The sequence below is a fragment of the Anthonomus grandis genome, chromosome 14 (genome assembly GCF_022605725.1).
Source record: "Anthonomus grandis grandis chromosome 14, icAntGran1.3, whole genome shotgun sequence".
Classification (NCBI taxonomy): Eukaryota; Metazoa; Arthropoda; class Insecta; order Coleoptera; family Curculionidae; genus Anthonomus; species Anthonomus grandis.
Window position 1 is genome coordinate 3,756,754 of NC_065559.1, and position 17,045 is coordinate 3,773,798.

At 33.1% G+C, this 17,045-nt stretch overlaps 1 protein-coding gene across 2 annotated transcripts in view; it reads right to left on the reverse strand.

Annotated features, from left to right (window-relative positions):
• Window positions 1–14,993, reverse strand: part of LOC126744749 (UDP-N-acetylglucosamine--peptide N-acetylglucosaminyltransferase 110 kDa subunit-like) — an 82,546-nt gene extending 67,553 nt beyond the window's left edge. The window contains exons 1-4 of one of the 2 annotated variants that reach the window (XM_050452295.1): window positions 14,708–14,993; window positions 11,129–11,339; window positions 10,885–11,068; window positions 4,949–5,017 (exon numbers count right to left, since the gene is read on the reverse strand). In XM_050452295.1, coding sequence (XP_050308252.1) covers window positions 4,949–5,017; window positions 10,885–11,068; window positions 11,129–11,339; window positions 14,708–14,837 — 594 coding nt within the window. In that variant the 5' untranslated portion in view covers window positions 14,838–14,993. Of the gene's footprint in view, window positions 1–4,948; window positions 5,018–10,884; window positions 11,069–11,128; window positions 11,340–14,707 lie in introns of those variants that run through there. The other variant, XM_050452296.1, reaches the window with a different exon arrangement.
• Window positions 14,994–17,045: the final 2,052 nt, after the last annotated feature.

The following is a 17,045-nucleotide window of genomic DNA, read 5'->3' on the forward strand; positions in this document are numbered from 1 at the left end:
CTTTTGATAGAGTAAGCCACCAACTTCTTTTAGCTAAGTTAAAAGCCATGGGTTTTAGTGAATAATCTTTGAAAATAGTTAGCCAACATGCTCACAGGTTCAATGTATCATTTGTTTTCCAAGGTGGACACTGGTAAAGGATCTGGGAGTCTTGTTTGACACCAAAATCACTTTTTGGGATCATTATAATGCAATGAAATGGGTTTTATTAGATAGGGTTAACGCGTGATTTTTCACTTTTATGTTTAGTCATTTATTATTGCTCTTTGGCAAGTTTTCAATTAGAGTACGCATCTGTGGTTTGGTCTCCATTCTATGATCAGTAAGAGGGTACCCTGGAACAAATTATGTTCATTTATCTCTTTTATTATCTACTGTTACATTTATCTCTTGATCCATTTTAAGGGTCACTCAGCTAATTTAAAAGCAATGTTATGCATGTATTGTATTTTATATTTAATTGTATTTGCCATTTGTTTAGATTGTTTATGTAAAATTTTCAATGAGGTTTTTCCCATTTGACAATAATTTTTTTCAGCTTCAATAGACTGAAATCTCTATCAATGGCAATTCCTAATCTGTCAGGATCTGTATCGTGCCAAAGGAGCATAGTGGTGTCGTCGGCAAAAAGTACAGTTTTCCGTAAACTGGTATCAGAAGATCATTTGACAGAAATTAAATAGTCACTCCAATTGGTGGCCTACTAGGCTTGTGTTGCCATTTGTATTCTATAGGATACAGAGAGTCAAGAGCAACTCCTCTGAAACAATAGATTTCAAGTGTCAGCAATAGAATTCTGTGACCCATTCAAAGGCGTTAGGCAAGTCACAAAAGATTTACTGCACACTCCCCATAGTTCGTTTTCAAACAGAGGCTGAAAACAGATGAACTCATAATAACAGTTAAAAAGAAAAGCCAGTAACAAGATAAGGCAAGGCGGATCCCGAGTTGTGTTTCAAGCCGCACGCTAGATTCCAAATATCCAAAATAGCGAGCTAAGATTATAGATGAAGAAATTGGGCGATTTATGAGTACCCGAGTCAACAACGTTGTGCTCTCTCCAACGTAAGGTTCTGCCTATGTTTTTCCGTTGCATGGTACCCAAGAAAGAACTTTTCCGAACGTGAAAGTTTCTATGTAAAAATCATTCAAAGTGGAAAAAAACTTCACCATGCAACATTTTTTTCAACTTCCTTCTAGACCTAACAATCTTAGAGTTTCTTAGAAAAAGAAATGAGTGAGGGAAGCAAAACCCAAAATCAATGGAAATTCCCAATCTGTTTGGGTATGTCTAAGTGGCACACCACTTCAATTGCTAGCCTACTAGACTTAGTGTTGCCAAAAAGCACTCTCCGTATTCTACAGGATTCAGAGAATTAAGAGCAACTCCTTTGAAAAGATTTTAAGTTTCTGCAATAGAATTCTATGATTCAAAAGCTTCAGACAAGTCACAAAAGTCCTACTGCTACACTCTTCATGGTCCGTCTTCAAATAGAGGCATTCCAGAAAGAAAGTAGTGTGAATCATGAAACTAATAAACATGACTATTACGCTACACCAGTTTATCATTTCACCAAGAGTTTGTAAGGAGAGCTATTGGTCTAAAGTTAGAAAGACGGTTGTCTTCCCTTATACAGTAGGAGTACTGCGGAAAAGAGCAGGAAGAGAAGACACGATTTAACAATTGAACAGAGCAGGAAGCTAATGTGTGATATTGCAGTAAATGTACAACATACTCGAATTATCAAATATTCTTTGGATTCTTCTACATCGTTCAATTATTCCATATCATTCATTATTAATATTAATATAGGTTTTGCTTAGATGTACCATACTCTCAGATATGGTACTCGCCATGTAAGAAGAACTGTTGGTATAAAGTTAGAAAGACTGTTGTGTTTCTTTGTACAATAGGATTACTGTGAGAAAAAAGAGCAGGAAGAGAAGACACATATTATCAATTGAATGGAGCAGAAAGAAAATGTTAGACATTGCAGTAAACGTACCAGATACTTCAGTTATCAAAACTTCTTTTGATTCTTCTACATCTTATCATTATTAATATAGGTTTTGCTTATATGTACTACACTCTCCATGACTTGTCTTTAAATAGAAGCATTCCAGTAGGTGAAAGTCGATGAACATTGACTATGTGTTTTTAGAAAGACCATTACTCTAGACTGCACCTTGCACAGTGGCATTACTGTCGAAATGATGCGGAGAGGAGGAAGAGAAGACAGAATTAATTAACTGAATTACCAGATACTTCAATTATCAAATATTGTTTGGATACTTCTACATCGTTCAAGAGTCATTATAAATATTAATATAGATTTTGTTTAGATGTTCTTTATTTCAAATAAGTTTAATAATGAATATTTTTGTTGTTTGCCGATGATCTAAAATTGAGTTGTATAATCGAGTCCCCTGATGATTGTGTGAAATTACAATATGATCTAAATAATTTGGTAGTTTGGTGTAAATGAAATGCTATGATACTTAATCCAGCTAAATGTAAAATAATGACCTTTTGTCGTTCTAAAAATACTATTAATTTCGACTACAAGATCGGTCGCTATACCCTTGAAAGAGCTATTCTTTTTAAGGATTCGGGTGTCACTTTTGATACAAGCTTACAATTTGTACATAGTGTTATCAATAAAGCTTTCCGAATGCTTGGTTTTGTTAGGGAATGTACTCAAGACTTCACAAGTATTGCCGCTTTGAAAACACTCTACTGTGTCCTGGTCCGTCCTAATCTGGAGTATGCCTCCTGTGTGTGGCCTCCTTCCTATGGGATACATATTGATGCTCTTCAACTAGTTGAACACAAATTTTTAAAACTAATTGCATATAAATTGAATATCTTGGAGAATTACAATGATGCAGATATATTTGATATGCTACATATGGCTCCAATCACTATCCGCCATAAGAGGAGGGATCTTATTACTTTTTAAAATATCCTACATGGGAAATCTGGAGCTTCAGAGCTACTCCAAAAAATCAATATTCATGCTCCACTAAGAACAACTAGAGCCACTGATAACAAATTCCTGCGTCAAGTTTTAGTAAGCTTAGGTTAGATATTATTAATTATTATTACTCAATGATTTTTTGTATTTCTGTATATTACCTATATTATGTATTACTGTTGTGAATTTAAAAGTTTAACAGAACTGCAATTGGGCTTTGCCCGTTTATAAATAAATAAATAAAAGAGAACAGAAAGCAAGAGTTACCTGAAGATAACATCCTCAATTATACCATGGAAGTAAAACAACCGTCAAATCAAGCGAAAATAAAACAAGTACATGAAAACCACTAAATGCAAATATTTTAAAAAACAAACAGAGAATTGAAAGATCAAGTAAGTCAACTGACTTGCCCAAATATTTTGCGAAAAAACTATACTTTCTAATCAAGTTAATTCAGCTAGAGCCTTTCCAGAGCACGAATTTAATGATTCTTATAAAAGACATAACTAGCCACCATCTATAATTCAAATATGGTGTACCTTAATGACCGCTACTTTTCCTGATCTAAATCCTATTGGTGCTGATGTTATTTTGCATATTTCTAAAGAGACTAATTTGGACATAAATAACTTGCAAGTAGCTTTCTCGAAAAAATCCAGTTACTTCCATATTTAAATCTGGAGACAGTAGAAGTATTCAGAATCAGTATTATGAACACCATGTCAAAAAAAAAATTAAAAATCACTAAAAAGACTTTCTGGCATCTGTGATATCTACAGCAAATTGAGAAGGACATGAGTGAACTTGGCTGTATAGTATAAGCAAACTCATATAATCTGGAATCCTTGTTATGAAATATATGCCTTACAAGTATAGTGTATACAGAGAATAATCCTGTGATAGATGGAAAACATGCCTTGTCATAAAAAATCTTAGTAGGAACAGTGAACCAGTATGAAGCTGTATCAAATCAGTTGTTCCTTAGAGATAATTAAATCATGATTTGTAATGTTGTTTTTTCTGCATAGGGTGGTAATATGAATCTAAAATTTGTTATTACTTAGGTCGTTTTTCTGAACTAGATGTCCTTAAAATTACTTTGTAAAAGTCCTGAACCTCATCAATGAAAATTAAACGTTTGTGGGAAAGAAATATTATGTTGATATTATATGAATATAGAGAAAAAAAAATGATCACAAAGAAGATGAGAATAAGGTAAAGTCTTCAATTTTATTAAAATCGCCAATTTTAGATTCTAAGCCCTCTTTTTCCATAACTTACATCTTTAGTTAAATTTTAGAATATACATATTTGCCAAAATAACCCACACCCACAAAAAAATTAGAATAATACTACAAAACTAATACAAAAACTAAAATACAGGCAATAAGGAACAAAATGGATATAATTCACCCAACCAAATCAAAAATAAGTACTTGTTACGTCGTCTTACGAATCATTTAGCAGATAACGGCAATCATTTTGAAATTACTTGAAAAAATTAAAACGCTTAAAAAAAAAACCTTAAGCAACGATCTAAAGAGCATTTGATGTTTAAAGGAAAATTTACGCGCAAGCGCACCTGAAAAAAAAAATACAGCAAATATTTATTCCAAAATGAATCACTTTAAAACAAGTCTCCCCAAAACAATAAATGTTTGCCGTCTAATACGCACCATTCTTTCTTATCTTATCAAAATTGTAAAAAAGAATGGTAAAAAACCCATGCAAAATAATTTACGCAATGCACGCACACAAATCTTTGGAAATTACGCCACAGCGAAAGTATTAAGGACAAAAAAACGCCCTGCTTGAATAATTGACGCCAACGTGTCGAGAGTTTACGCCAAGGCGCAAGTGGTCAGGCTCGAATACTCCTCAGATAAAACGTTGCCGTTGCCAGTATATCAGCAAATGGATCGCAGACGGAAGTTAAATGGTTTTACGATAAACTAGTTTGTAGTTCTTACCTTAGCTTCGTCTAAACGACCTAATGCTTTTAGAAGGTTCCCCAGATCGCTACGAACGCAATAGAGATCCTGAAAGAAAAAAAATTTTTTTAATCATCAGTTGTACAGGGTCATTCCTTATTTTTCGAGCGCTTTTATGATCTATATGAAGCTAGTGTCTGGACAGGAATGTATTGTTCTCTTGTACCACTTAAGTTCTTTGGAGAGTTTTAAAAATATTTAATAAAAGTTTCCCTTCACAAAAAATAAATGTAGAAAACCATGGAGATCTTTACATAATCCACAATTTCATGACTACTTTAATGTTTATAAAGAGGTACATCGGCAAACAATAAGAGAGACAAAACAGCTGTATTAAAAGTCTAGATCGAAGAAGACACAAAATAAAACCAAAGAACATTGGATCATTGTTAATGAACTGAGAGGCAGTGAATCTAAATCAAAGAAACATATAATTGAACTAAATTATACAAATATTATGTATTTATAATAAAGCAAGTTTTGAATGTAAACTGAGGAAGTCTTGAAGTACTGTAAGTTTTTAATGTTTGCCCATGATCTAAAATTATTATTTATTATTACTAATGAACTGGTTGACAGTTTGTTTTCAAAAAGATCTGTATAGTCTTAAGTCAAAAGTTTGCATCTGATTTAGAAAGGCAGAACAAAACAATACAAACATTATAATCTGAGATAAAGAACTGAAATAACTTGACAAAAAAAAAGGAGAATCAATGGGGTAAGAAGATCTAGAAGAACTCAAGGAGGAGTTGACGGAATCCAGTGGAATAATATTTCTCTTAATATTTTATGAGGGTGTCAAAATATTTAACAATATTTGAGAGGCATCATTAATGTACAACTTAAATTTTTTAGACGCCGATGAGGGAGGTTTTTGATATAACAAGTTTTTTATACTATTGCGGAATTTTATAAATAATGAGCTTTTTTTCTTCCTCCTCGGTGTTTTACAGTAAAATTTTTTGAATCTACGTATGTATCCAAATCTATACCCTTTTTAAATGTTTGCTATATTTTACTAATTTTATGATTAGTATTTGCCTGAAGTTAATATATAAAATTTGAAAATTTATTGATTTATTTAGCAGTTTATTTCCAAGAGCCAAAGCCCAGTTACAGGAAAATCGACAATTAATGTTTTGAAAGTGTAAACAAGTATTAAATTACTATAAATTAAATAACAAAAAGAAAGAAAAATAAGGAAAACTTAAATTACTATAGTAACATCCTGTATATATCAAAATTAAAGGAGATGTAAATTAACATTAGAATGAACAAAGAAAGGGATTCATGGGACAATGGAAAAAAGGAAGAGAAAAGGAATTATGGTAACTGTTGGTTTGTCAGAGACAAAACTAGATCCTTTATGGAGCATACAAATATGTCACAGGTTGGTGATACTGAATTAAAAATTCTGCACATTTGATATACGGGATCCTGAAACCTAATGTTAGTTCTGGCGCGATCTAAAGCAAAAGTGATATTTGCTCTAGAAGCAAATCGTGGTACATGAAATCGCAATTTATGTAACTAATAAATTAAAAACAACTCTTATTGATCTGCCTTACTCAGGATATGGCATTGACCATCTTTGGATAAGTTTCAAGCATGAGGGGCAAAGGAGCTGTGGGAGTAGTTTATACTCTGAATTAAAATACTTGCATGACTTAATTCCAGAAGTGATTTGTACCTGTGACGTCTTTATATGTACAGGAGATTTTAATATTCATATTTTAAATAGCACCACTGTAGAATGTAAATTTTTATATAATATTTTTACGACTTTTAATTTGACTCAAATTATTGATAAGCCTACTAGAATAACACTAAATAGTGAATCTCTAATCGACCTCATCTTTGTAAATAATATTAACCTAGTCAAGGATCATGGTGTGATACCCTGTGATCCAATACAGACTGATCATGAGGCTGTATTCTGTACTATAAAATGTGATAAACTGAAGCCGATTAAGACTATTATATAAAAGAGATTTTACACTGACTAACTCTGAAGAATTTAAATATTATTTAGAGCATCTAGATTGGCGTGAGTTATATAAGACTGACGATGTTAATACTAAAGTAGAAATATTTAATTCTAAACTGTTAGATTTGTTTGATATGTTTTGTCCATTAAAGCTGAGAAAATCTGGAAGTACCAGTCCACCATGGCTAACCCATAATCTAAAAAAAATGATTGAAATGAAACATAAAGCCTTTAAAAAATATATCTCAGTAAAAACTGCTTCTAGTAAAACTTATTATATTGATCTAAAAAATTATGTCAATAAGGCTATAAAATTAGAAAAGAATGCATATTTTTCCAATGAAATAAATAAATGTAAAGGTTCTAGTACAGATTTTTGGAAAAAAGTTGCTAATTGGAGAATTATTAATAATGAATTTACTCCCATTCCAAGTAGCATTAAAGAACCAAATATAATAAATAATTATTTTATAGATAGTACACCTGCTGCACAGGTTGATCCTGTTCTTTTAAATGATTTTCTCAGCTCATCTATAAATTCTGATCCATTTACATTTAGACTTGTAACAGAACTTGAGGTGCTTAGGACCTTGAACAGTGTTGGGAGCGGTACGGTTGGGAGAGACAGAGTTTCTACACGCATGTTAAAATCTTGTATTTCGACGTGTCTAGGCCCTCTTGTTAATATTATAAACTCGTCTTTCATGGTTGGCGTTGTTCCTGATATCTGGAAAAGGGCTCTCATAATGCCTGTTCCTAAAGTATCCAGCCCAACTTCTGTGGGTGAATTACGGCCAATTAGTATACTGCCAACTCCATCCAAAATAATGGAAAAAATTGTAAAAACCCAAATACTAGATTATCTTCTTCCTAAATGTATAATACCTAAATATCAGTCGGGATTTAGGGCTAACCACAGTTGTGCCACGGCCTTGTTGAAAATAACTAGTGATATCGCAAGGTCCTTTGATAATTGTCACTGTTGCCCAACAATGCTCATTGACATGACCAAAGCTTTTGATACTTTAAACACTGATCTTTTAGTAACTAAATTAAATCATTATAACCTAAAGGCTAATGGATGGTTTGGCAGCTATCTGGGAAATGGCAGTAAGAATTACAGATGCTGAGGGAGCAGTGAGCATCTCAAGCTGGAGGATTGTGGGCAGGGGTGTGCCTCAGGGCTCTATCCTGGGGCCACTTTTATTTACACTTTTTACATCAGATTTGATTCAACACATAAAGCACTGTAAATATTTAAAATAAATATAGATTTACAAATCTATAGTTCAACCCCGGCTAATGAGTTGTCCACTGCTTTAACCTTCATTAATGATGACTTGGAGCGTATCTCTCTTTGGGCTAGTCAAAACTCCTTATTTAACACAGAAGGCTATATTGTTTTCTAAAAATGAGATAAACTTAGAAACTGCCACAGCTGTAAAACTTAAAATTAACGATTCTGAAATTAATTGGACTAATCAAGTAAAAAACCTTGGTTTGCACATGGATTGCAGATTGCAATTTGATGCTCATGTAACTCACGTTTGTCAAAAATCATATCACAAACTCAAAATTCTGTATGAATTCAAAAATGTCTTACCCCTAATTAGTAAAAAAATTCTTACTGAAAGCCTAGTACTTAGTATACCTGCCTACCTTAATATTGTATACAGTCCATTCCTAACTGAAATTAACAAATATAAAATTCAAAAAATACAAAATTCATGTGTGCGGTTTACTAAAGATCTTTCACGCAGGGATCATGTTAGTCAGCATATTTCAGAAATTTATACTTTAAATATGGCAGAGAGAAGATTTGCAAATCTTAGCAGTCTAGTATATAAAGTAAAAAATCTCAAAGAGCCTGCTTATTTGTCGGAGTTTTTGATGGGCCGTGGAGATGCCCATTCAGTAGATCTTCGCCATAAAAATATTTTTTCTATTCCTCAGCATCGCACTGAATTTTTTAAATCTTGTTTTGCCTACACAGGGATCTATACTTATAATATCTTGCCTGTGAGTTTTAAGGAAGTAAGTCACACTACTTTTAAGCATAAAGTTAAGGACTATATAAGGGAGAGCAATATATCAAATAATTTATTGTGACACATAATTATTTTACTGAATATATACATATGTATGAATAAATAGGTAGAAATATTAGCAGTCTTAGTTTTAGGTTTAGATATTTAAGCACGGTGGTTATTAAAATACGCGTAGCGGTACTTTCCACCTTTGTATGGTATTCTTAGTTTATGTCATACAATAAAGTTTATTTTATTTTTTATATTATTTTAAATAGAATATCGTTCAAGAGAGGAGGAGAATTTATTTGATTATTGACCAACTTCCATAAGAATGTTACAAAATGAATTGTTCTCCTCATGGCCAGAGATTGCAGATTAAATCTACCTAACATCAGATCATGATCATGTCCCCTAACAGGATATATTCCATCCTCACGAAACATAAGAAACTTTAAAACCCTTCTCTGAACACTCTTGATGTAGCCAACATGGCATTCATAGAAAGGACACCACACCAAAGAACCGTATTCCAGTCTTGATATAACAAAGGAAAAGTACAATAGTTTTATTGAGTTTGAGTTGTTAAAGAGTCGGCTATTTCGAATGACAAAACCCAGAAGTTTCAACGAGGAGGTCACTGTCTGTTCAATATGTGGCACAAATGTGAGCCTATCGTCGAATACAACCCCTAGATCTTTAATAGAAGTACTTCTACAGAGGATTTGATTGTCTATATTGTAATTAAACAAAACAGGATCCTTGGTTCGGTGAAAGGAGATCACACAGCATTTCGAGATATTACGACATAACTGATTTCGACTGCACCACCCCCTAATTAGGTCCAAGTTACTCTGTAAGAACAAGCAGTCCAAGATACTATTGATACACCAGAATATTTTCAGATCATCAGCATAAGCTAGTCTAAGACAGGAAATCAGTTCTATAAGATCATTAATATAAAAGATAAAAAGAAGTAGGCCGAGATTGGATCCCTGTGGGACTCCAGAAGTTGAAACAAAGGTATTAGATCTGCAACCTTCCACCTCAACAAACTGTAGACAGTCAATAAGGTATGACGAAAGCAACGAAATTAGCCTTTCTGAGAAGTTGAATTGCTTGTTCAATTTTATATCGACCTATCTGATTAAAAATAATTTTTTAAATACTTATGTTCTGCCAACTACTTTTTGAATTTCTAGTTTTATAAAAAAAACTAATAAAATAATTAAATAATACAATGTAATAATTAAACTCATACTGAGTCTTAATAGCTCAAACCATTGATAAATTAACAACAATAACCACTATCTATCTATTTTGTTATCATTCACTTCTAGGCATTTTAGTCCCCTTTTTTTTGTTTTATCAAGTCATCAAAATTTGAATCATTGTAGTATTTCACTAATCCAATAGACATTTAGCAGTATAATTTTTTTTTAAACATGTAGTAGTTGTATGTTTTGTACTAAATGGAGTGGTATAACATGGATTAATCTAAATTGGTTTATTGCAATAAAGTAAATTTTAACTGTCTTATTGTGTCTAGTGACAAAAATACCTTAGGCTTTATGCAATGAACAAAAAGCACGAGACAAATCAAAAGAATTTAAATTATTTGCTTTCTTGAGCTAAATTGATAACATAAAAACAAGAATTAAGGAACCATAAGAAATTTCAAAACATTTACAAGCATATTAATGGAAATTACCCACTGTAGTCATAATACACCTTAAATTTAACTTTTATAATCAGATTACACAAACAACACATTGATGCAATATGTAAATAGATTTTAAAAAATTCCATAAGTAATAAATACAATGTAACAAGGTCAATAGTCCTCTAAACAATGTGGTCCCTTTTTAGTATGTTATGGCAAGAAAATTTATAAAACTTACTGGGTTATACTGTAAAGCAGTGATATAAGCTTGTACAGCTTGCTCCATATCTCCTGCAGCAACAAGTGCAGCCGCTAAATTGATGTACCCATCTATGAAATCTGGCTTCAACCTTACGGCATGTCTATAATTATCCAATGCCTCTTGGAGTTGGTTTCTCTCTTTAAAGACATTTCCTAAATTGCTAAAAATAACAGAGAATATCGAGATAATTCCTCAAAGTTTCAATTACTTTATATTATACCTGTAAGCTTCTGCTAGTAAAGGATTTTGTTTAATGGCAAGTGTACTGAAATGTGCCGACTTTTCCAGTCTGCGGCACTGGAAGTGTATACTGGAGAGAAGGAGTAGGACACCAGTGTTGGTTTGGTCTTGCCTCCATAGTTGCATGCAATGGCGTTCTGCGCTGTCATAGTCACCAGCTTGATATTCTCTGTGTGCTAGTTCTAGTAAACCTGAAAACACAAATAAAAGATAAAATATTCTTAGTCTTTAAGTATCATATAAAGTTGCCTTTATTAGTAAAGTGAAGTAATAAATAAAAGTCCATTTGCTGATAATATCAAATCAAATAAGATCAGTGTTCCCTTGAAGGCTCTGATGAATGCATTGTTGAATGTGTGATGTTGGTAAAGTACCACCATTATATTTAGTTTTTATGAGATAATAAACTTAAGGGAATGCCAAGTTATGTCATTTAACTGATTATATATGAATCAATACAAATTTTTCCAATGACAGATTTTAGGTTGAAAAATGTTAAATACTCTTGAAAGTGACAGGATTTTAAACAGAGGCATTAGATTTATGACATGCAACACAAGGGATTTCAATAACAAATATATGTTTAAAAATATTTAGCTGTTTGAGAAGTTCTTGATTGTTAGCCCTGTCTGGTTTCCATATTATGATAAGCAAAAACACCCACTTAAGAGAGTCCAAAGATTCTTCTTTTGCCATTATCAGTGACTCTTGCATAAGCAGAGTTTCTGGATAAGCAAACTATACAATAAATATATCTTAGAGTAGAACTTTAATATTGAAATTAACCATATATGTATAAGGTTATCTAATCACTGTTAACTTGTATTTTACTGATTAGATAAGTTTCTCCCAAATTCTTTGCTTCTTAACATATGACAAATAAAATGTTATATGTTACTTCCCAGCAACATATAACATTTGTTTGCATTTAATATGAATCCATTCTTGATGACCCATCATAAAAACCTCAATGATTTTGATTATCCAGGTGCAAACTTGACCAATAACTGGAACACAATACTTAATCTCTCTGGATAAAAACAATCTATAAAAAAAAAAGTTAACCCAGATCTGAGGTTATCCAATTCTACCCAATCTATTCTCTAAATAGCTAACAAACCATGCACAAGCAGGATCTGACAAACCATTGTAGCACAATAGAAGTTTGTGATTTATCCATATTCTGTGTGATATCCAATGTAATGTTGCAAAGAACAGTAGAAGCCCTGAAACCAGATTGAACATCAGGAACACCATGTCTCAATATTTCACCATATTTCAAATATTCTCTCTGAAACTGTCAGTTTATTTATAGGACAGAGTGCATTTAGGGAGTCACTTCTTTGTTTTGAGTAAAGGGGTTAAGAATTGATGTTTTCCAGAGTGTCAGATTTACCTCTTTGTATGAATCACCTTCACTGTTGCTTAGATTATAAAATATATCTAAGCAATAGTGAATTCTCATTGTTTAGGTCACCTTTTAAAATAGCGAGAGTTAAGATTGGGGGTATTATATTACACAAAAAACAACTAAGAACTGATATAAAAATTCACTGTTTATTAGATTGCATATGAATGTTAACAAATATTGTAATACTATTAAGGGTTAGTAATGCCATTAGTCAAGTCAACTGCAATTAAAGTATTTTTTTATTTATTTTATTTAGCAATGTTTCAAGCACATATAATAATAGTTAACAGTAATGCCTAGAATACTAATAAACTATACTTGGCTATTTTAATTGGTATTAAATAGAAGTAATAAGTGGATCATGGGGTCCCGCTGAATATTTATTTCATTATTGACAAAATGACAATATAAAATTTCAGGGTACATATTAATAATTAACAGTCATCTCAAGGAGTAACTTTAAACTATACTTGGCTAAGCTGTATCTAAAGAGTGAGGTTAGGGTACCATCCCAAAATAGTTGCCCTAGCTGAAGAATTAAATTTATCTTTTGGAAATATATTCATTGTAAAGACTATTCTGTAAAGAAAAAAGGTACAGACATTTTGGACTTTAAATGCAAAGCAAACCTCAAAGAACGGCCTTCTGCCTGATTAAATATAAATATATATAAATAAAAAAATATAGAATATAATATTTTTAATAAATATTATATATTTTATAAACCCTCTACAGCATATTGCTTTCTCTGATCCTAATTTTAACCATTAAAAATCAGTGCTGTGTCATTGACATATGAAATTATTGTGCCATTATTAATTTCAATTTAAAGGAGAGAGTTTAAATATATCAAAAAACAGAATAGGACCAAGTCATATATCCCAGTCCCTTGTCATATGTTTTTCCTTACTCACAATATTATTAACCTTAACAAACTTGATGTCTGTTTTGCAAATAACTCTTCATGAGTGACATAGCAGTTGCCCTTAGGGGCACTTTTCAGAATTCACCATTAATTCACCAGTTGAATTAACCAATTTATCAAAAATTTTTTGGTAGATCTCAGGTTGCTGTTCAATTACTCAAACATTCGAAAATGCTTGGGTCGCAGTTGGCAGCTTTAATAATATCAATTTCTGTTTATATTTTTCAAAGCAAACCAAACAAACCATGGTAGCATTTTCGAGGAAAAGATTGAAAGGTTGCCACTGTTTTGATGTTTAAAAAAACTAAAAACCAAACAACCCGGTTCCATTGTAAAAGTCTCAATTGTTTTAAACAAAATTTAGAAAAATTGTATTAAATTTTTATGTTATCCTTCTACTGTTCTCACTCGACCATCAAAATAAACTTCAAAAAAAAAAAAAATCAAAATGATAATAGAGCAACAACAAATTTACAAAAACTAAGGTGCGAAAAATACAAAATTAGGTTAGGAATCCTAGGAAGAACCTATTTGATCGAGATTCCACCTTAAAATCCCGATTAATCCCATACCTTGTCCTTGGTTAATTTTGAACCATGGGATTTTTTGTACCAAGTTAATTCTGAAATGCCTTGGACTGAAGTGCAACCAGGTGGAAAATTCTGAAAAGTGCCCTTTCCCATAATGTTCTAAGACACCAAAAAGTTTTTTATATGACACAGTGTCAAATGCTTTAGCCAAATCATTGAAGACACTGAGACAATTTCTGTGACTGTTTACTTGATTAGTGACTTCGGAAGTAAGTTTATATAAGGTCTCCTTAGTGCTACTATAAGTCTTTAAATTGTTAACATGGAAAATAGGTAAGAGGCAAGCATTTTACACATAACTCTGGATGTAATCCACTAGTTATTGTTTTTTTTTTTTTTAATATGTAGTTTTTTTAATATTTAGACCTAATGAAATGTAAAAATATGCTATATAGCAGTACTTCTTATTCTAAAGAAAGGGTGCAATACTCCACAGAGGTTCTTTCTTAAAAATTAAAAACCTTTGAGAAACAAACAAAAATGGCCGACAATCGATCCTACAAAGTGCTAAAAGTGAAGGACAATTAGATAAGATGTGACCATTAAATATGCAATAAAAAAAAACCACCTAACAAATGTAGCAACTACAACGTGGTAAATCGACATTGAAAGTGATAACAAAGGAAACCTTACCGACTGAATTCATCGGGATCGAATCGTTCATCTTGAGGATCACTTGAGTTCCCAAGGGAAGTCCACCGTTTAGTCCGTTCTGAGGCTGCTGATTGAGATTCAGGTTCACAGAGACCGATTGGCCCTGCATAATTATTTAACCTAAGCCCGATCCCGCAAGAGCGTTTTCGCCAATAATGAATAAACCGCACAATCTTTAACTTAAATCCCCCCGAACGGAAAATTCCACCAAACTCACGAGAAAATCGAACGTAAGTCGTCGGTATCGGGAGTCACGCTCCTCGTTCACGCGGCGCACGACGATCGACTTTATGCGGTTTTGATTGGTTGGATGAATTTCGTTCGGTTCGATCCGTCCGTAAGCGGATAATACGGATAAATAAAAGGCCACTGTTGCCGACTTATTATAATTTAATTTAAATTTGAGATGTAATCAACTCGTTATACAGTCTAACTTTTTATAATAGTTTGCTTGTATAAAATTTTTTGGGTTATGTTCACTATTGGCAACTATTTAGTTCACCAATTAGGTGCAAGAGAAACCCTAGTCAAATCGAGCGCCAAATTTGAATTTTATAAGGCGCGGAACAGCCCATAAAATGGGCCCAAAAATGCAAGATCTCGGCTAATATACAAGCTACGAACTTGAAAATGGCCTCGTTGGATTCGAAAAGACGAAACTAAGACAAAACCGTTGGAATTTTCCAGATAGTGCCCATAGAAGCCGAGATATCAACCTCCAAAGTTTAGAATTTTTCATTTTTCGGGTATACCCCCCAGTGTCGAATTTTTCACCAAAAATTGATTTTTTTCGAGATCGAACTAACTACACCAGCGTCTTCCTTAGATCACACACATTACGAAAACACCGGGTTATAACAGGATTCGAACAGAACTAAGGGAATGAGAGCACTTTGAAAATTTGAAAAAAGTCATTTTTCGACCTCGTTTTTGAGCCCAAAAATAGGCTCTAAAAATGCGATATCTAGGCTATCGTAAAAGCTACGACCTTGCGGATGGTCTCGTTGGATTCAGAACGACGAAACTAAGACAAAACCGTTGGAATTTTCCCGATAGCTTTCATAAAAGCCGAGATATCGACCTTCAAAGTTTGGGTTTTTTCATTTTTCGGGTATACCCCACCGTTTGGATTTTTTTCAGAAAAATTTTTTTTTTTCGAATTCGAACTAACTATACCAGCGGATTGTTCTCATCAAGTAGATCACGAAAATACCGGGTTATAAGGGAATCCGAGCAGAACTAAGAAATCGAGTATTTTTTCGACCTCGTTTTTGAGGCCAAAAATGGGCATCAAAAATGCCATATCTCGGCTATCGTAAAAGCTACGACCTTGCGGATGGTCCCGTTGGATTCAAAACGACGAAACTAAAACCAAACCGTTGGAATTTTCCCGATAGCTCTCATAAAAGCCGAGATATCGACCTTCAAAGTTTGGGTTTTTTCATTTTTCGGGTATACCCCCCCGTTTGGATTTTTTTCAGAAATTTTTTTTTTTTCGAATTCGAACTAACTATACCAGCGGGTTGTACTCATCAAGTAGATCACGAAAATACCGGGTTATAAGGGAATCCGAGCAGAACTAAGAAATCGAGTATTTTTTCGACCTCGTTTTTGAGGCCAAAAATGGGTATCAAAAATGTCATATCTCGGCTATCGTAAAAGCTACGACCTTGCGGATTGTCTCGTTGGATTCAGAACGACGAAACTAAAACAAAACCGTTGGAATTTTCCCGATAGCCCTCATAGAAGCCGAGATATCGACCTTCAAAGTTTGGGTTTTCACATTTTTCGGGTATACCCCCCCGTTTGGATTTTTTCAGAAATTTTTTTTTTTTCGAATTTGAACTAACTATACCAGCGGGTTGTACTCATCAAGTAGATCACGAAAATACCGGGTCATAACAGGATTCGATCAGAAATAAGGGAATGAGACCTTTTTGAATATTCGGAAATTGTCACTTTTTTGACCTCGTTTTTGAGGTCAAAAATGGGCATCAAAAATGCCATATCTCGGCTATCGTAAAAGCTACGACCTTGCGGATTGTCTCGTTGGATTCAGAACGACGAAACTAAGACAAAACCGTTGGAATTTTCCCGATAGCTCTCATAGAAGCCGAGATATCGACCTTCAAAGTTTGGGTTTTTTCATTTTTCGGGTATACCCACCCGTTTGGATTTTTTTCAGAATTTTTTTTTTTTTTCGAATTCGAACTAACTATACCAGCGGGTTGTACTCATCAAGTAGATCACGAAAATACCGGGTTATAACATATTTCGATTAGAAATAAGGGAATGAGACCTTTTTGAATATTCGGAA